At 42.6% G+C, this 21,465-nt stretch overlaps 1 protein-coding gene across 8 annotated transcripts in view; it reads left to right on the top strand.

Moving 5' to 3' along the window:
* PBX1 (PBX homeobox 1) overlaps window positions 1–21,465 on the top strand; it is a 132,977-nt gene that overhangs the window by 88,834 nt on the left and 22,678 nt on the right. For all 8 annotated transcript variants that reach the window (XM_040406934.1, XM_040406931.1, XM_040406935.1 and 5 more), the window contains 3 exons: window positions 11,634–11,878; window positions 15,301–15,491; window positions 19,384–19,519. In XM_040406934.1, the coding sequence (XP_040262868.1) occupies window positions 11,634–11,878; window positions 15,301–15,491; window positions 19,384–19,519 (572 nt within the window). The remainder of the gene's footprint in view (window positions 1–11,633; window positions 11,879–15,300; window positions 15,492–19,383; window positions 19,520–21,465) is intronic.

The raw sequence follows: 21,465 nt of genomic DNA, 5'->3' as shown, positions 1-21,465 counted from the left end.
TTGGAATATATGGGGCGGTGCTGGGCTCCTTCACAGTGGGTGTGGCTGGGCTCAGAGTCAGAGAACGCTGGACTCATCTCTCAAGCATGAAGGAGACCGGACTCATCTAAGGTTCATTTACATATCTATAACATCGTTGTAGTTTTTTTTATGACACAATAAAAGCACACAGAGCTATGGGGACTGGATATTGCGGCAGTGTCCTCCAACAAGGGATACAGAACTCCAGTAGCCAACTCAGTTTTTGACCAAGAATGATTACTTTGTGAAACCAGAATATTGATGTAGGAGTTTCATAAGTGTGCCTTTATGTCCCCGTTATGGTTCTGTACAAGTCAGAAATTGTGTGGAACTGTAATATGCTGTGTGCTTTGGTCCTTATGCCAAGTTTTCTATGTGAAAGTCATCCTGATCCATATCTGATAACTGATACGTCAGTTGGCATGTACTGCGGAGGGTTGATGAATAAAGTCATTCATTGTCCAGTATTTGTCTCATACGTGATGCCGAATTTTAGTGAAACCGTGTGTTTCTTCAGATGTTGACTTTAGGTTTGGTCCTTGACTCCTTTTACAGTTTAAATTTATAAGTAGTGTACACACATTTTGGTGATGTCATGTTGCTGACCTAGACCCTTCGTTTGAATGGACCATCGTCACTGTTGGTGCTTACTATGGACTGCTTTGTGTTTCTGTGCAAGTTGGCTGTGTTTTACGGTGAAACCTCCATGGCTTGGCATGTTCATGGCTAAGTATATTTATTCGAGTCTGTGTATTCTTAGAGATTTATATTGCTCTCCTAATTATTGCCTTAGTTGCCAACTAATTATTTTCACTTGAAATGAGCAATTAAAATTAGTAAGTAATTACATTTTGCGTGTAGTTAGCATGTATGTAAATCCCACTCTGGAGACACTTAAAGACAACTGCTGTTAATGTGTCATTATCAGACGTAACGCTGTTATGTAGTCTCAGCTGTAATCTGCACAATGACCGTTTTGGACCTAAACTTGGGCCTTTATTGAATCTTTTCTGAAAAATGAAAGTATAGGAAACCAAGAGGCTTGAATATTTCTGTTATTTTTAAAGGTTTACATGCAGATTTCAGTCTATGATGCCCTGTTACAGTAGACCACCTGTCGCTTTTAATTTCTGTAATTTTATGTGTGTTTTACAAGACATGTGGCTCAATCTTCAAGGATGCCTCTTTCAGACGTGTGCTGTCCATGTTCTCCACAGATAGCACATGTACCCATTGACATTAAAGGGATTGTGCAGCACATACAGTACAGACCAAAAGTTTGGACACACCTTCTTCTCATTCAAAGAGTTTTCTTTATTTTCATGACTATGAAAATTGTAGATTCACACTGAAGGCATCAAAACTATGAATTAACACATGTGGAATTATTTACATAACAAACAAGTGTGAAACAACTGAAAATATGTCATATTCTAGGTTCTTCAAAGTAGCCACCTTTTTGCTTTGATTACTGCTTTGCACACTCTTGGCATTCTCTTGATGAGCTTCAAGAGGTAGTCCCCTGAAATGGTTTTCACTTCACAGGTGTGCCCTGTCAGGTTTAATAAGTGGGATTTCTTGCCTTATAAATGGGGTTGGGACCATCAGTGGCGTTGAGGAGAAGTCAGGTGGATACACAGCTGATAGTCCTACTGAATAGACTGTTAGAATTTGTATTATGGCAAGACAAAAGCAGCTAAGTAAAGAAAAACGAGTGGCCATCATTACTTTAAGAAATGAAGGTCAGTCAGTCAGCCGGAAAATTGGGAAAACTTTGAAAGTAAGGGCTATTTGACCATGAAGGAGAGTGATGGGGTGCTGCGCCAAATGACCTGGCCTCCACAGTCACCGGACCTGAACCCAATCGAGATGGTTTGGGGTGAGCTGGACCGCAGAATGAAGGCAAAAGGTCCAACAAGTGCTAAGCATCTCTGGGAACTCCTTCAAGACTGTTGGAAGACCATTTCAGGGGACTACCTCTTGAAGCTCATCAAGAGAATGCCAAGAGTGTGCAAAGCAGTAATCAAAGCAAAAGGGGGCTACTTTGAAGAACCTAAAATATGACATATTTTCAGTTGTTTCACACTTGTTTGTTATGTATATAATTCCACATGTGTTAATTCATAGTTTTGATGCCTTCATAGTCATGAAAATAAAGAAAACTCTTTGAATGAGAAGGTGTGTCCAAACTTTTGGTCTGTACTGTATATGGTGATGACCTATCCTCAGGATAGGTCATCAATATCTGATCGGTGGGAGACCGACATCCGGAATCTCCCGCTACTTCCTCTTCATTACACTTCCCGCCATCTGGGAATTCTCTGCTGTGCAGTGTAAGTACTCCCTCCATTCACTTGAATGAAGCGAGTACTTGTAAAGAAATGGAAGCAGTACTCACATGGAGCGCCGCCTCCTCTTCAAACAGCTGATTGGTGGAGGTGCCAGATGTCGGACCCCCACCTATCAGATTTTGAAGATCTTTCCTGTGGATAGGTAATCAATATAAACTGCCTGCACAATCCCTTTAATGTGTTCACTTACACACTAGTGATTTTCCACTGACATACACTTCTTTGGTCAGTGATACGGACCAAACGCCCATTGAAGTCTATGGGTCTGTGGAAACCTCTGATGGCATCCATGTTCTGTAAGTGATTTTCCTTGACCATTGGTAGGAGATGCTCTGGAAATAAATTTTCATGCTTGTGGAATATGGATGACGCATGGAGGGCAAAAGCAGACCTATAGACCAAACACGGATCTGTCACAGATGACCATCTTGTCACGGATAGCAACACGGACAAGTGAAAGAGGCTGGAGGCTGTATCAGGCTGGTATGACAGCGTATCCAAATTAAGAATAAACATGACAAAAATCTTCTAAAAAAGTAATTTATTCACCCAATGGACATCAACGTTTCAGTCCCCCTACGGAGCCATCCTCAAGCTTCCACTGAAAGGTTGCTGTCCATTAGGTGAATAAATCACTTTTTGAGTAATTTTTTATTTTTTGGGAGTGCTGCTGCTTTATTTGGATGTATTGGATTGAATGTTTTTGGAACCCAACCTTCTGAGGTGTGCACCCTATTTTTAGGTTTTTTGCTGTGCTGCTCCCTTTCTCACTGATATGAGAAGATTACATCGGGTGGCGTCACTTGCTCGGATTCATATGATTCATCTAATTAAGATTTTCTTTCTTTCCGGTGTCCGTGAAAACATTCCCGTACAACTAGTTATAATTGCCATCAGAAAATCTTCTGCATTGTTTAAGAGTTTTGATTGGTAAATAGTCGTTCGATGGTCTTAACCAGGTACCTGTTGGAGTTGGTCTTGAAGACAGGCCATAGAGGTGGCCACTGTATGATTCAACATAATTTTATGTTGTTTTTACATCAATTTTTTTAAATTTCCTTTGAAAAAGGGATCGTGTCATGTGAAACTTGCATTTTCATTTTCCCACATGTGGTTCACATGGATCATCATAAACCCAAAAACTACTATTGTAACACGAGATGCGCGAATTTCATATTTTGAAATCTGTTCACGCTTCGTTTGGTGGTAAAAGCAGAATTGCGTTATGGATTCAGTTACCACGGGCCATAACGCAATTCTTTGACAGAATACATACCGGAATGCCTTTAGAGGCATTCCTTTATTCATTCCGTCATCATAGCACTGGGGGTAATGGAGCTGATGGCACTGGGGGGGAACTGATGCACTTGGGCTGATTGCACAGGGGGGAAAGAGGGGTGCTGGGGACTGAAGGCAGGGGCTGATGAGTTTTTATAAAGGAAAACATTCTATTAATTCATTTTTTCTTATTAGAGTACTTGATTAATCGTAAAAATAATCGGTAGAATACTCGATTACTGAAATAATCGTTTACTGCAGCCCTAGTTACAGATCATGTTTACTTGGACCATTGATGATGACCCTTGTTTCCAGTTTGATCCACGAAGATCTACGCCTTGTTTTTCCAGCACTGCCTCAGTGTTTGCATATCATCAGACAAAAACATGGCTATATTGTGCTCACTTTTTGCTTAGTATAGGGCAGTTAGGGCATGTTCACACTTTTTTTTTTTTATTGAGGATTTTGGCTTGTTTCTGTGCCAAAATCCATGTCAAAAATCACCAAACAAGTGACCTATTGATTGAATGAGCATTTCAATTATTGCAGTGGTTACCATGCAGAGACCGTGGAGAATGGCCTCCAGCAGACTATCCCTGTTGAATGTGCCCAAATCCATGGGAGGTTCTGAAACACTCCAAGTGCAAAACCAGGCAGAGATCTGAGGGTTAGCCATGGATTTCATGGCAAAAACACATCTAATTTATCAAACTGGTATTTCGGCCATGTGAACATGACCCGGGTCAATACGCTAATAAACTGTTAAAATGTGCCACAGCATGTCTGTGTAGAGTGATAAAAATCAGTTTGTTTTTTTGTCTGGGAGGGAATAAATAGAACTCTCCACTTTAAGGTGGAGATGGCCAGGGATATTAAACCCTTGGACTGTTCCTACATATAAGGGTTTACAACCATATGAAATGTGTATATGCTTTATTGGGCAGTAAAACCTCTGATGTAAAGTATATATTTGAATAAGGTTTATTTCGCTGAGAAGAATACATGGTGGCAGTCACAGGAAAGAGATTTAACAACCCACCTACAGATCTCTTCTGCGTAAACCCATACTCATGATTTTAGATGTCCTCAGTATGTCGATGCCAGAGTCGGAGTATAAAGTGCTTGGGTTCTCATGTTGCTATCACCATTGTTATAGCCATAGCCTCCCACCCCATTATGGCCTCTCCAACCAGAACAATAATATTGGCATCACTTTCTCCTGCGCTCCTCTAAATCACTGGGTCGTGATAAATGAAGAAGCTGTGCCAAGAGCCAAGCCTTCTACAGTGGTGGAAAAATTTCCACTAAGGAATTGTTGCATGTTTTCTTGTTTTTGGTTTTTATTTTATTTCTTACTTTTTAAATCTGTAAGGTTTGTATATGTAACTGGAACAAAAGACCAAATTGTGTGCGGGCAAATTTTGTCCGTGGCTTGTGTGTCCTTCCTAGAAATGAGTTACGTTGGTGTCTCCAAGAGCTTAGATGGTGAGCCACCATTCATTTTTCTCCTAGTCATCTCTTGAAATGTGTATATGTGATTTGGGTAATGAGTATCCGTGGCTGCATATCCAGTGAGAGCGGCATCCTCTTCAGGCTCTGACCTTTTCACAGCTCGTTATAATCAGACGTTGTTGTGTCAGTAACGCCTCCTCACGGGATGTCTCCTACTTTAATTGCGCTACTACCCTGAGGCTGGGATTAAAGGGCTGATTCATTCCACACCTCACATCCCAGGAGTCTATACGGGCTCACCGGATCCTCAAAAGGATGCACACACAATGGAAGCTGCAGTGACACTTTTGACTTCAGCACTCAAATAGATTGCTAGCTTCTCTGCCTTTTGGCTCAGATGACTTTAATATGCTGTGACATAGTCTTGCTGAATGAAGTGGGTCACTGCACAAGGTCACAGCAATTCTAGGGTCTCACATGACATCTGTCATCCCGGGCTATGGTGGTCTCTGAAGGGGGATGTGGCAAAAGCAAATATTAACATATTTATGGGTTGTGGGCACATACTGGAGATAGCACTCTCTTGACCCGGGTCAATTCACAAGGACAATTAAGATATTTGACTGTCTAGGCTGGAGCTGAGGGTTTTACAATGCTCCTCCAGGTTAAAGGATACCCTTCCAGAATGGGGATGACTAGCCACAAGATGGCAAGTTGTTTAAGTTTAAGCCAGGCCCTGAGATTGCTGCGTAAAGGAATAAGCGTAATAGGAGCATATTGTGTTATTGAGGCCTGTAGTAGGTCTTCTCTGCCAGGGAGATAATCTGATTATTGCTCTCACTATTTAATGCCGGTCTGGGAGGCAGCTGGTGATGTTTTAATGAAGCTGGAATTGTATAGTCGGCAGCGCAGGATAATCAGAAGCTGCAGAGTCAGAATCAAATTAATAATTCATGTCATTAAAGTGTGTAATTAATTCGAACAGTCCAGATGAGGGAAAACCTTTTCAGCTTTAGAAATGTATCCCGAGGGTTTGGAGAGATGTGCCAGGCGGACATGCAGTCTGTGCAGGGGTGGGGGGTGCCTGGTGGTAAAAACACTAGGCCGGCTCCTTTTGTCCTGGATGTTATTTTCATAGATGGAACATTCCTTCAGTTTACAGGAACCTCTCCTCCGATCACCTCTACGAGCGCCATGCAGTGTCCTTAGATTTGTCCTCTGTGCAGAAATGTGAAGCTTTACAAGCACATGGCTGTGAGCACTATGCCCAAATAAGCTGTGACATAATGGAGATGGTTGGCCAATATGATTCTGCTGAGTTTTTCATTCAGAAATACCAAAAGAAGAAAACTTGGCACTGAAGTGATTGGGATCTGTATAGTTTTTCATGGTGCTTGTAAAGTGGGATGGTTGTAGGCCCAGATAAAGCCCTTGCACCTGGAGCTTCACGTTTCTCTTCTAGTAGTTAGCAGCTTCTGACACTAGGTCTCCATTCTTGGTACTGTATTCGGCGTTTCTGTTGAGCTTATCGGCTGCACTCACTCTTTGGTGCCATGGAATCAAGTGGTCTCTGGGGAAGCAGTGGCCATGTTGGCCAAACCAACCAATCGGAGGTCTAGTTTCAATGTTTACACCACTGGAAAATGAGACAAAACTATGGTTGCTACAGGACTACTTTCGTCCCCCAAATTGTGTTAATACATGAGCGAGGCCCTTTGGCGATTTTGATTTTTAGAGCTCCATGTGGATAAATCCGTCTCGCGCTTGTATAAATATTTCTTCCTACCAGTCATCTTATACATGTAAAAAACCTGCTTTCCCCCTACTTTCTTCCTACTCCTTCATCTCCTCCAGGCTACGAGCCTCCTTAGTTCTCCTGATTCATATCTTTCTAGGCCGGCATTTCAGCATCTCATGACTGGTATCCCCTCCTCACCTAGCCTGTAGCATCCATGCCATTCGGAAGCCCTCATCTGCTCCAGATGTGGCTTAATTTACTGCGACTCTACTAATTACTGTAATTAAGGATTAATTACTGTTAATTACTTTCACATAAACTCAACGCCAGTCAAAAGTGCATAGCCTTGTGAAGCTGCCACACACACACACACACACACACACACATACATACATACATACAAACACATGATGCTGCATATTACCCATAGCAGTAGAAAGGGTTCTGGCATCTGGGACATGGTGTCACTTTACTGTCACCTCCACTTGTCTTGTGCAATGACTGGTAACAAGAAGGCCTCCCCCAGTGTCTCCACTCAAATGCCAGGAAACTACCTTTGCTAACAAGATGATTGGCATTAAAGAGCCCTCACCAAAAAAACAAGACCCTGTGATGGCATAGGTAATTCTGTAACTCACCTGTAAATGTTCATAGTTTTGTTTTATGTGTTTTTTTTATACACAACCTTTTATAATAAAGTATATATATGTGTGTGTATCTTGCCTGAGCTGTCCTTAACAGCATTTAGATAATTGCTTTACAGCAGATACATGGGTCATAGACACAGTGAACAGGAGGAAACCTTATTTACTTCTATGGAAGACTTTTCTAGGCATGTTCTGTGACCTGTGCAGAGATCAGGAGGGAGTAGATAAGCTGTGATATCACCTATTGTGAATGGTTGTTCCTGTGCTATCTATACACAGAGGTGCTGTTATTATAATCCTACCTGGTCTGATAAGCAGATAACTGCAGTAAAGTGATCTGTACAGACCAAGAGGCGCCTATTAGGCTTGATGGCCAGTGTTGAAATTAGATAGATTTCTATACGTTGAAATTATGTCCGTTCATTGTGACGCTGTGGTGGTCAGCCGTTGGTTGAAGGATTGTTTCACATGACTAGAAGTGTCACCTACGAGAAATGAAAGGGGAATTGTGAAGAGATTTATTACATTTGTGTGCTGTCAAGAACTTGGTTATGGAAGCACCTTGGCCTGAAAAATTGTATTGTGTATGGCCATTTTAAGAAGCATATGAGGTTAATGGCAGGAAATGATCAGATAAATATCGATTTTTGATGAGATTCCTTTTCACAATTCACTTCTCTGTGGTAACCATGTGAATATTGGGTTGTAAGGTCCTATTGTATGTTTAGCCTCTGCTTCGGTTATCTGGAATTTCGGGCCTGTTCGTGGAGTTTCATTTGATCTGGAGAGTATAAGGATATAACCCTGGAGTTGTTGCCTGTCCCTTATTAATATATTTCCACGTCTCTGTCCACCGAACAGCTCCATGTATGATCCGGAAGAATCTATGGCACAGAGTTGAGTGCATCACAGACTGTTTGTCTTCTTTTTGTCTTCCACCGCTCTTCTCGCTCCATCTTTCTTTCTGTTTTTCCGTCTTTCTCCTCCTCTTTTATCTCCCTGCTAATCCCCCATCGCCCTCCCTCTTCCTTCTCCTCTGGCTGGATATTTTCCCAGCAGACGCCAGTAATACAGTATGTAGAGCTGTGCCCCAGCTCTCAGCATGCAGCAGACCAAATTATTCTCATGTATTCATGAAAAGCTGCCACCGATCCGTCCCTAACACAGAAATGGCCTTTGTTAGTGTTTCTCAAGTGGATTGGCACAGAGAGCGACCCATGCAATTTGGCTTCAAAAGAAAGAAAGAAAAGATTTAACCGCGTCACCTCAAGGAAATTTTATTCCTAACACGCAAAAAATACAGATATAGCAATTTGCCTAAATTGCTGGGCTTTTTTATTGTACAATTATGATTTTTTTTTTTTTTTTCCTCCCTTTTGACACCAACACGAAGAGTCTCCTGCAGGCGGCGGCCGCTCTGTTCTGGTATGTTATTGTCTTCAGATACACGGGCGAAGGAATGGATAATGACAGGAACAGAGCGGTGATACTGTTTGGGGGTGCGGCAGCCTTCCTTCCATTAAAGGAACTGATTTCAGAATGAAATGGCACACGCCAGATGTAGATGCATTACCTCTAGTTGTTCGTCTACACCATAGTTAAAGGAAAATTACTATTAGGAGCCATTGACACATACCCAGGGGGGCCAACCTACATGTATTGCCTCTAGTCATGTGGTCACGTATGAATCTAGATCCAAGACCATATACAGTGTCTGTATGCACCTGCAGAAAATACTTTAGTGGGACCGAGCTGCGCCATGTTAACGATTAATGTGATGTTGCTGACCTAGAAAGAGGCGAAGGCGCTCACCGGAGTGCTGCGGCCTCTTTCAACAACTGATCTGTTACTGGTGTTGGGAATTGAACTTGGCCCATCTCATATTGATAATGTATCCAGAGGATTGGCTATCTATATCAAAATCTCTGAGAACCGAACATCACCATACCCCCAGGTGTGTAGTTTATATTAAGATTGGCATTTTGCCCTTTATCAAACCCCCTCAGCATGGGGTACCTAATAAAAAAAATCATACTGAACTGCCTTCCACTGCCACGCCCTGGTCCAACACTCTGGCTCCATTTGGTGATCTTCCAGTTTCTGTCTTGTTTGCCTCTGGCCAGGGTATGACCGAGTTCACGTGTGCTGCTACAGACAAAAACTGGCCTCAGAGGTCCCCAAACGGCACGTGACCCAGCAGTGATGTGACAAGTTCCCAATGAACCATTGTTTGCTCGCTCGTCGGCACCTTTTACACTGTCCAATTATTGGGAGTGAGCATTTCTATGATAATTGGCCTCATTAGCGATCTGTGTAAAAAGACCTTAAATTAGAAGAGACAGGACAGCTACGTATAAAGGCTCTCCCTTACACATTAGTGTATTGCTGGCCGATCCCAGAATTCTCAGCTGGAGCAGCCAACAATCTAATGCGTGGGGGGATATCCCAACTCTCGGGGGGGATAGAAGAATTGGGCAAAGGTAATATTTTTTTTTCCTCCCGTTCCTTTTGTTCTTTCCTGGGAGATAAACTGCTGGCAGAGGTGTCTAGAAGTGGCTTTCTCTTCTCGCCCCACTGAAAACACACAGACTGTGACATACGTGTGTGTGGTGGAGTCGGGAGATATCTGCTGGATGAACAATCATACATGTGTCTGGGGTCGGGAAATATCTGCTGGATGAACAATCGTACATGTGTGTGTGGTGGAGTCTGGAAATATCTGCTCGATGAACAATTATACGTGTGTGTGTGGTGGAGTCGGGAGATATCTGCTGGATGAACAATCGTACGTGTGTGTGTGGTGGAGTCGGGAGATATCTGCTGGATGAACAATCGTACGTGTGTGTGTGGTGGAGTCGGGAGATATCTGCTGGATGAACAATCGTACGTGTGTGTGTGGTGGAGTCGGGAGATATCTGCTGGATGAACAATCATACGTGTGTGTGTGGTGGAGTCGGGAGATATCTGCTGGATGAACAATCGTACGTGTGTGTGTGGTGGAGTCGGGAGATATCTGCTGGATGAACAATCGTACGTGTGTGTGTGGTGAAGTCGGGAAATATCTGCTGGATGAACAATCATACGTGTGTGTGTGGTGGAGTCGGGAGATATCTGCTGGATGAACAATCATACGTGTGTGTGTGGTGAAGTCGGGAGATATCTGCTGGATGAACAATCATTCGGCCCATAGCTATGGCCAGCTAAAGGCTACAATCACATGGCCGTATACGTTCTGCGGTCCGCAGCCCGCGGATCTGCAGAACGCTGATACCGACCATGCAAAACAGAAAGGAATAGGACATGTTCTATAATTTCTGGAACAGCCAGACGGACGCAGACAGTACTCAGATGACATCTGTGTGCTGTCCGTAATTTTTGCAGCCTCATTGAAACAAATGGATATGCAAAAAGTGTGGATCGCATGCGAACCAAAAATACGGTTGTGTGAAGGTAGCCTAAGACTTCATTTAGATAATGCAGTTAACTTTATCGGTTTATTATCACTATGAGCATTATAATATATGCCACATACAAAAGACGAAAACCGTGCACGAAATTTACTATCCATCATTAGGCCATACATCTGGGATTCATTGATGAGAATGGGAAAAAATAATAAAGATTGATTGACAATGGATTTTTTTTTTATTTGTGTCAGTTCCTTTCACTTTGCTGTTGTAAGAAAATGTGTATTTTTGTTAATTATGTGGTTTATTCTTTAAATGATGGACTGTTCTTAATAAGTTTCTTGTGTAGGATTTTTGTGTATTTAGTCATCCAGTAGCAGAGGGGACCCCTAGTGGATAAATGTGGAATAGACTTAACTATATGTTTATCTAACCCCACATATAGCATCAGTACTGAATTCACTTATGATGATGATGGGCCTTGTTCAGTGGAGGTGTGTTTTCATAATTACTATTACATACTGTATGTAATAAAAGGTGTAATAACTGTATATTTGTTAAGAGCTAGAATAGTTTATTGTCTAACTTGTATCACATTGTTTTATTCTAGATTGGTTACATGCTGGGAACATGGTGTGATTTACATGTAATATGGTTTTATTGCATGAATGTAATACATAGAACTTTTTTTTTATGGTTTCTGAGCATTTGATGATCCTCTATTTGCATTGTCTTTCAGTACTCAGTATTCGGGGAGCACAAGAAGAGGAGCCGGCAGATCCTCAGTTGATGAGATTGGATAACATGCTACTGGCTGAAGGGGTAGCAGGTCCAGAAAAAGGAGGAGGTTCCGCAGCAGCTGCAGCAGCCGCCGCAGCTTCAGGTGGTGCCGGGTCTGATAACTCGGTGGAACATTCAGATTACAGAGCCAAATTATCCCAAATCCGACAGATCTACCACACAGAGTTAGAGAAATATGAACAGGTAAGCAGAAAGAAGGAACAGCAAGTACAAGACTGGTGGTCGGAGGCCATTCACTTCTCTGCATACAGGTGAAAAACAAATATTTGCAGGTTCCATGTATTCCTCCATATCTCTGGTATCCCTATGTCGGCAATACAAATACCGTTTTGACATGGATGCCATGACTGGCTACATGAAGAACTGCAGAGGTTGTTTCTAATAGGACATGTTCATGTGCTCCACAGGGTCCTCTGACCTGTATTGTAGGTATGTTCCAGTTACATGTAGGTAAAGCTTCTGACATGTCATTTTGATCAGTGAGGGGTTAGGTCCTGAGGGCCCATTGATCGTTTGAAGGAAAGAGCATGATGTCCCTTCGGCCATGTTGCTTCCATTTCTATTTGGATGTGTGGACCCGTAGACCTTCTGTGGATCCACACACTACTTCATGAGAGCTGAACACAGCGGAAGGGGCACAACCGATGAGAGGAGGGCTTTTCACCACCAATCAAAACCTCCTGTCAATGTGACATGTCAAATTTTCTGAAATGACAGCTGCACTTTAATTATTGTGTAATTAAGTTGTCCACTTTTCTATTATTTCTGCCGTTTTTCGGTCCCTCGCCATTTTCAATGACATTTGTTGTCTTTGAATGGGAATATAGTGCTAACCTCTGGAGGCTCAGTGACCTCCCTGGGAAACTGTTTGCACAGACGCACAGCTGTGGTTCATGCGTTTAAAACACCGTTTTTCTTTTGTTGATCTGAGGCTCTGTTCCAGAGTTATACTTTTTATTAACATGCAAAATTAGGCCTTTGGTGCAAGGAGGGCGTCACCATTGCTCTTGTTGCACCTGATCTCTGCTTGTTTCTGTAGCAAGTCTCTCCCTGGCTTCTTTGAGTCAGGCATTGGCAAAGCAGCCAGGGAGAGGCTGGTGACAGAAAGGGGCAGAGCTCATGTGCAGTGAGTGCAATGGTGACATCGTCATTGCACCAAAGGCCTAAGCTGCCGATTAAGATAAAGGATGATAACTCTGTAACCAAGCCTGTTATCGACAAAATAAAAACGGTGTTTTAATCAGGTGAACACCAGCTATGTGTCTCAGCTGGATAGGGAGGTCGCTGGTGACAGATTCCCTTTAAAGTAAAGGGGATGTGTCGCCAATTTTATACGTCCCTCTGTGAGGTCTTTATAAACTGGTGACAGATACTGTTAGCAAAAAACATGGAGTCACTTACTTGCACTGACCCAGTCGTTTTAGTAAGTGATCCAGAATCTTGTTCAGATAGGGCAGTAAATACCTGGTGACATATTTCCTTTAAAGGGAGTCTGTCACCACAATTTGCCCTTATAGACCACTTACATAGCACTGTAGCATAACTACAGATCAGTCAAATGGTACCTTTTGTCTTTTTGTTTGGATGTTCACCAGGGGCAAAAACTGAGTTTTATTCATATGTAAATGAGGGCTCGCAAGTGCCCAGGGGTGGCGTTCGGGCTGTAAGTGCCCAGGGGTGGCGTTCGGGCTGTAAGTGCCCAGGCCGCTCTGCCTTCTTCTCACATAACCCCTCCCCAGCCTGTTGCTTGGCCCGCCCTGTAAGCCTCTTATGTCATCCAGTGTACTGGCCGATATCCCGCCCGCGCATGCGCACTGTGATGACCATTGTGGGCAGCAGCATCATTCCATGCAGTGCGCATGCGCGGGCGGGATATCGGCCAGTACACTGGATGACGTAAGAGGGATACGTCTCAGAACACACGGCTGTGTTTTAATGGGCCGTGAATAACGGTCGTTAAAAAATATTTTGTCCGTTCTCACGGACAGACAACCCCCATACAATTCAAACGGTGTGTTTTTAATGGCTCATTTTCATTAAAGGCTTCCGTAAAAAATCGCACATTAAAAATGGACCATTTTGCAGTTTTTTTAACGGCTGTTTACTTATATTGTCGTGTGAATTTAGCCTTAAGAAATCAAGTAAAATGTATCCGCCTGGAAAACAAAGTATTTCGTGCACCAGATACAGTTTTACGGAAAATTCTTAGCTGCGAGAACAATTGTGTATTTATGGGTTTTCAGCCACTTGGGTATAAGGCTCCATTTACATAATACCCATTATGGCTTCTATTTATAATGGAAGCCACAACGCTCTATCGCAGGGAACGGCAACCTTCGGCACTCCAGCTGCTGTGAAACTACAACTCCCAGCATGCAAACATGCTTGGCTTTTCTTCGAACTCCTATAGAAGTGAATGAAGCATTCTGGGAGTTGTAGTTTCACAGCAGGTGGAGTGCCGGAGGTTGCTGATCCCTGCTTTTTCGGATCAGTCTTAAGACAAATACTACCAGTGACTGACTGTCTACAAGCTTCTGTATTTTAACAGGAAAAATAACTCTTAAAGGGGTTGTCTCACTTCAGCAGATGGCATTTATCATGTAGAGAAAGTTAATACAAGGCACTTACTAATGTATTGTGATTGTCCAGATTTGGTGTTGAGCGAACTTGGGTTTTAAGTTCAGCGTCCAAAATTGGGGTTTGGGTTATCGAAGAATCCCGTTATGGGTTCCTTTACCACGGACCATAACGGAGTTCAGAATCGATAACTGGATTCTTCAATAACCTGAACTTTGGACACCGAATTTAAAAGTTCGTTCAACACTATCCATATGGCCGCCTTTTGGCTTGATTCATTTTTCCATCACATTATACATTACTCCTTTCCGGGGGTTACGACCTCCCTGCGATTCAGCAGCGGTGGCCATGCTGGCACATTGTAGGAAAAGGTGCCGACTTCTCTGGTGGCATAGGCCACAAGCACGGCCACGGCCAGCCAGCAAAGAAGGCAATATGGACAATCACAATACAATAGTAAGCGCCTTGTATTAATCTTCTGTACATGATAAATGCCACCTGCTGAAGTGAGGCAACCCCATTAATGCAATTCTTTCTGTCAAATCTTCCTCCAATGGCAATGTGAACAGAGCCTCGATAAGTTTTCTCCTATTCACTGACATCAAAGATCTTGCAAATGGTGCAGAATTGAAACACCGTTTATAGAAAGGTGCACAATTTGTCATTACACCAGTGTTCTCTAAGCCGACATCCGGGGTTGCAGGAGGGTTATCTCCATGCTTCCATATTACCACATTACACAGTGATCGAAACATTATCTAATACATATTGTGCTGTGACATTTGGGCCATTCCAATACGTTCAAGTCGTGGAACTGAACAGATGAATTGCCCTTGTGACTCCCATGGCAAGACTAGAGGTCATTTGAGATTATGGCAAGGCTACGGTACATGAGGAGAACCTGAAGAACCTAATGTGTAGTATGTTATTTAATCTTAACGGAAACCGTATGACGTGAAAAAGCGAATCCATCCATGTGAGTATGCAGAGAGCAGACTATAAATTTGAACGCTCTTATTCATTTTTAGGCCTGCAATGAATTTACAACACATGTGATGAATCTGCTGCGGGAGCAGAGCCGGACCAGACCCATCTCCCCCAAAGAGATTGAGCGCATGGTTGGAATTATCCACAGAAAGTTTAGTTCTATCCAGATGCAGCTCAAGCAAAGCACATGTGAAGCAGTCATGATCTTGAGGTCCCGCTTTTTAGATGCACGGTAAGACCAGCGTGGATACATCCTCCTGATATCTCTTATGTAAGCAGATTCCTGTAGCTTTATCGTGGTCTATGCTTCTGGTGGACAATTCAATCGCCAGACAAAATTGTTTTATTATAACTGACTAGAAGAAGGACCCGGGTTCGCACAGATATATTTCATCTATTTCATTTAATGGTTGTGTATGGCAGTTGGGATATGAAGAAAGAGACTTGCAGGCTTTTATTGGCTAATGCAGGTCATTTTTTGGGAATATCTCAGGAACAGTACGTCCTAGAGAGCTGAGACCCCCGCAAGATTTCTTTCCAGGTATCAAGGGATGTGTATACCAAGTTTCGATGAAATCGATTGTTGTGTTTTTGAGTGATCGCGTAATACACACACACATACATACATATATAAATATAAATATAAATATATATATATATATATATATATATATATATACACACACACACACACACAGGGTGGGCCATTTATATGGATACACCTTAATAAAATGGGAATGGTTGGTGATATTAACTTCCTGTTTGTGGCACATTAGTATATGTGAGGGGGGAAACTTTTCAAGATGGGTGGTGACCATGGCGGCCATTTTGAAGTCGGCCATTTTGAATCCAACTTTTGTTTTTTCAATAGGAAGAGGGTCATGTGACACATCAAACTTATTGGGAATTTCACATGAAAAACAATGGTGTGCTTGGTTTGAACGTAACTTTATTCTTGAGTTATTTACAAGTTTCTGACCACTTATAAAATGTGTTCAATGTGCTGCCCATTGTGTTGGATTGTCAATGCAACCCTCTTCTCCCACTCTTCACACACTGATGGCAACACCGCAGGAGAAATGCTAGCACAGGCTTCCAGTATCCGTAGTTTTCAGGTGCTGCACATCTCGTATCTTCACAGCATAGACAATTGCCTTCAGATGACCCCAAAGATAAAAGTCTAAGGGAGTCAGATCGGGAGACCTTGGGGGCCATTCAACTGACCCACGACGACCAATCCACTTTCCAGGAAACTGTTCATCTAGGAATGCTCGGACCTGACACCCATAATGTGGTGGTGCACCATCTTGCTGGAAAAACTCAGGGAACGTGCCAGCTTCAGTGCATAAAGAGGGAAACACATCATCATGTAGCAATTTCGCATATCCAGTGGCCTTGAGGTTTCCATTGATGAAGAATGGCCCACTATCCTTGTACCCCATATACCACACCATACCATCAATTTTTTTCTTCCAACAGTCTTGGAGGGATCTATCCAATGTGGGTTAGTGTCAGACCAATAGCGGTGGTTTTGTTTGTTAACTTCACCATTCACATAAAAGTTTGCCTCATCACTGAACAAAATCTTCTGCGTAAACTGAGGGTCCTGTTCCAATTTTTGTTTTGCCCATTCTGCAAATTCAGTGCGCCGATCTGGGTCATCCTCGTTGAGATGCTGCAGTAGCTGAAGTTTGTAAGGGTGCCATTTGTGAGTAGCTAATATCCGCCGAAGGGATGTTCGACTAATGCCACTCTCCAGTGACATGCGGCGAGTGCTACGCTGTGGGCTCTTGCTGAATGAAGCTAGGACAGCCACTGATGTTTCTTCCTTAGAGACAGATTTCATGCGTCCACATTTTGGCAAATCCAACACTGAACCAGTTTCACAAAACTTAGCAAGCAGTTTGCTAACTGTAGCATGGGAGATGGGTGGTCTCATAGGGTGTCTTGCATTGAAATCTGCTGCAATGACCCGGTTACTGCGTTCACCAGACATCAACACAATTTCTATCCGCTCCTCACGTGTTAACCTCGGTGACATGTCAATGGCTGTAAACAAAGAGAAACTTGTAAATAACTCATGAAAGAATAAAGTTACGTTAAAACCAAGCACACCATTGTTTTTCTTGTGAAATGCCCAATAAGTTTGATGTGTCACATGACCCTCTTCCTATTGTAAAAACAAAATTTGGATTCAAAATGGCTGACTTCAAAATCGCCACCATGGTCACCACCCATCTTGAAAAGTTTCCCCCCTCACATATACTAATGTGCCACAAACAGGAAGTTAATATCACCAACCATTCCCATTTTATTAAGGTGTATCCATATAAATGGCCCACCCTGTATAATAATGTTGAATGTGCTGTATGACCCGAATGCCTTCATACTCAAGAAAAGTCTTTTTTTCTAAAAACCCACAGAGAAATCTCATCTCCTGTTACTTTATCTTGTGTTCTGTGCATAATTCATTTTCTATGTGTTTCTTTAGGTGAGTGGTCTCCAACCTTTGGCTCTCAGGCATGCTAGAAGTCCTAGAGCAACAATGCTTTAGGTGATTCATGTGCATATCCTTAGGCACCCATAAGTAAAAATCTAGTGGGCTGAGATGTGAGGACCTTGGCGTTCAATCTTTTGGCTCACAGTAACCAGTCTGCATATCTAAAAACTGAGGCCTACTATTCGATGTGTATGGAGACTTCTGACCCGAAGTCACTTCTGAAAAGTTAACTCCAACCAAAACTGATAATTTATCCAGTCTATACTTTACTGGAGCTCATAGTTGCCACCGTGAATTCCAGTTCACTTCTGCTTCCTGTCCCAACGGGAGTCAAATGCATGGCATATATAATGTATTCCTCTACTAGTTTTCTTTTCAGGAATCTCTATTTTTTACATGCCTTCTACACGGTCAAGTCACATTATTATGACCACTTCCTACTTTAAATGTCAGCAGCACATATCTCATGAAGGAAGTCACGTGTTGCGAGCTGTCTGCACACATATCCCTCTTTGCAGTCATGGGTAATGGGAGCGATTTATCAGAGTTGCAAAAAGGCCTAATTATTGTCTTTCGGGCCAAGGATGTCCGTATTTCTGAAACTGCACAGTTTGTGAATGGTTCACGTGCGGTTGTGGTGAAAGTGTGTTATGAGTGAAAAAATGGCACCATTGCGAATAAACAATGTGGAAACTGCAGACCACCACTTGCCATTGATGTGAGAGGTGAATGTCGGCTACGAAGGTGTGTGAGGGCAGACCAACACGCTGCAGTCGAGCAGCTCACCACCAGATAGAACCAGGGGCTACCAGACGTGTATAAAACAACAGTTCAGTCAACCCTACTGTGTATGGGGCTCCGAAGCAGACAGATGGTCACTGCACCACTGCTAACAACGTTGCATCGACAGAAAAAGCTTAAATTTTCTCGTCAGTATCAGAATTGGACCTCCGCTGACTGGAAAAGGGTTGCCTCCATCGAACAGATGGACGTTGGCATGTCAGACGAGAAACATCAGAGAACAAACACCCTGCCACCATTGCTGGAAGAACGCAAGCTGGTGGTGGCAGCATTATGGTGTGGGGAATGTTTTCGTGGCATTCTCTGGGCCACTATAATCCATGTGGAAGGCACTCTAAACTGATTTGGTTATAAATCCATCCATGCAGATCACGTACAAGCATACATCATTTTTGTTTTCCCTGGGCAAATGGGATCTTCCAGCAAGACAACACAACATGTCACACGATTAGAAATGTCTGAGATTAGTTGGAAGAGCATGACCAAGTCGTCCAAGTACTACCCTGGCCCCCTAATTCCACAGACTTGAACCCAATCGAGCATCTGTGGGACCGCCTTGATCGCCGTGTTCACTCTAAGGGTCCTCCCCTATGCATCATTCAGCAGCTATGGGATGCACCTGTGACAACCTACCAGCACCTTACTGAGTCACTCTCAGCCTCCCTAGCTGATTTCCGTTCAACACACGGCAGTTACTCTTGATATTAGCTAGCGGCCAGAATAATGTGGCTAGACCAAGTATATCCAGGCATTATAAAGTTCCATTAGTTTGTGCATATGTCCTGCCTATGTTTAACTGCAATTTTTTTGTGTGTGTATATAGACGGAAGAGAAGAAATTTCAACAAGCAAGCTACAGAAATTTTGAACGAGTATTTCTATTCACACCTCAGCAACCCATACCCCAGTGAAGAGGCCAAAGAGGAGCTAGCCAAGAAGTGTGCGATCACCGTATCACAGGTAGAGTACGTCTTTGGGTCCCTGTGCTTGATAGCTTTATTCGAACTTTTAGTAGTAAGTACTGGACAATTTAGTAATTGGATTATGTCATACAGAGTGTTTCATAGCTCCATTGTTAAAGTGTAACTGTCATGTTTTCATAAAAAAAAAAATTTAGCATATGTTACTGCTGCAGCAGCATTATGCATAAAGCAATCTTTAGTTTCCTCACATACCACTGTTTTCCTTGAGGTTTTTCCCTTAGTTATGGCTGTTTAAACATTTACATTTACAATATGAGGCTCTTCTCAAGATGGCTTCTCTGCCAGTTCTCTGAGGCCAAAACTGCTTTCCCTCACTTCTCATACACACTTGCTGTAGCCAGCAGCTCCCTTCCAGCCAATCAGATTGGATTACTGAGAGACACGCCTCCTTACTCTGAAGCCTAATGCAGGTATGCAGTGTGAAGGACCGCCTCTCCGTCTTCCTGTCTTCTTCGCCGGAGACGGTTAAGACCTAGCAACTGTCTTTTAAGGGAAGAGTGGAAAGGGACACAGGACATTAATGAAAGCTGTTGTTATAAGGTAATTACAGATCTTTTGACAATCGTTGACTGACTAACTTAGGTATACATGCCTAGCTCCAATAAACTATCAAATAAAATAAAAATATGACAGTTACACTTTAAGTCCTAGAGAGCACATTGAGCTTATAGAGGGGGCTCCCCTAATCACAATTCTTTTTGTATTTGAGCCAAGAGTCGCTTCAAGACTAGTTCTCAATTCTGGATAGCTCCTGTTGTCCATTTAAGAGCAGTGGATGCCCATTGATTTCAAATTGTCATGTAATGTGTCATTATTCCTGCAGCGGATTAAGTGAACAAGTGATCATTTACCCAGTGGTGGCACTGCAGGGAAAATGACCAATTATACAATGGCGTCACTGCCACTAGAAGCAGGTCTTGGGGGATCAGTGCAAATGCATAAGAAATAGATGTAACATTGGTAAGTTATACATGAACTTAAAGAGATTGTCCCATAATCAACACTTTATTCACAGTATAGGTGAGAAGTGTTTGATCGCTAGAGGTTCCACCACCATTCACAAAACAGGGGTCTCTCTCAGTCCCGTAGACATTGAATGGAGATGGCCCAGAAACCCATTCTTGTCATCAGTGGGGTTCCCAGCAGTGATCAGACACTTATCCTGCTAATAAGTGATAAGCATTGATTTTGGGGCAACCCTTTTAATGCACCCTGTTCAGAATAATAAAATATTTAGACCCTTATAGAATAGAAAAGAACAGATATAAAGGGTATCTAACCTTTTATTTAAAGGGGTTGTGTCACTTTAGAAAATAGCATTTATGTAGAGGAAGTTAGTACAGGGCACTTACTAATGTATTGTTATTATCCATATTGCTTCCTTTGCTGGCTGGATTAATTTTTCCATCACATTATACACTGCTCGTTTCCATGGTTATAACCACCCTGCAATCAATTAGCGGTGGTCGTGTTTGCACACTATAGGAAAAAGTGTCAGCCTCTCTGGTGGCCGGGACCGTGGGAGCGCACATAGGCTAGTGCTTTTTTCTATAGTGTGCAAGTACGGCCTCCACTGATAGATTACGAGAAGTATATGATGAAAAAAATTTATCCAGTAAAGGAGGCGATATGGATAATCACAATACATTGGTATGTGCCGTCTATTAACATTGTGTACGTAATAAAAGCTATTTGCTGAAGTGAAACAACCCCTTTAAGTTTATTATAAACTATTCCAAATGGGCCATAATATATTTATTTGCTTATTTTACCATTTTTAGTGACTTAATAAAATAGGCACCTAAAGTTTAGGGTGTGTATAGCACTTTGGAATCTGTGAACTTGTACACTGCTGTGGAGATGCAGTGAGTGATGTACAGGCAGGAGCATAAATCTGGTCTCCTATACCGATGTGCTATGCAG

The sequence above is a fragment of the Bufo bufo genome, chromosome 9, assembly GCF_905171765.1.
Source record: "Bufo bufo chromosome 9, aBufBuf1.1, whole genome shotgun sequence".
Taxonomy (NCBI): domain Eukaryota; kingdom Metazoa; phylum Chordata; class Amphibia; order Anura; family Bufonidae; genus Bufo; species Bufo bufo.
The sequence above is the reverse complement of the archived record's forward strand: the minus strand, read 5'-3'. Positions and strand labels throughout refer to the sequence as shown.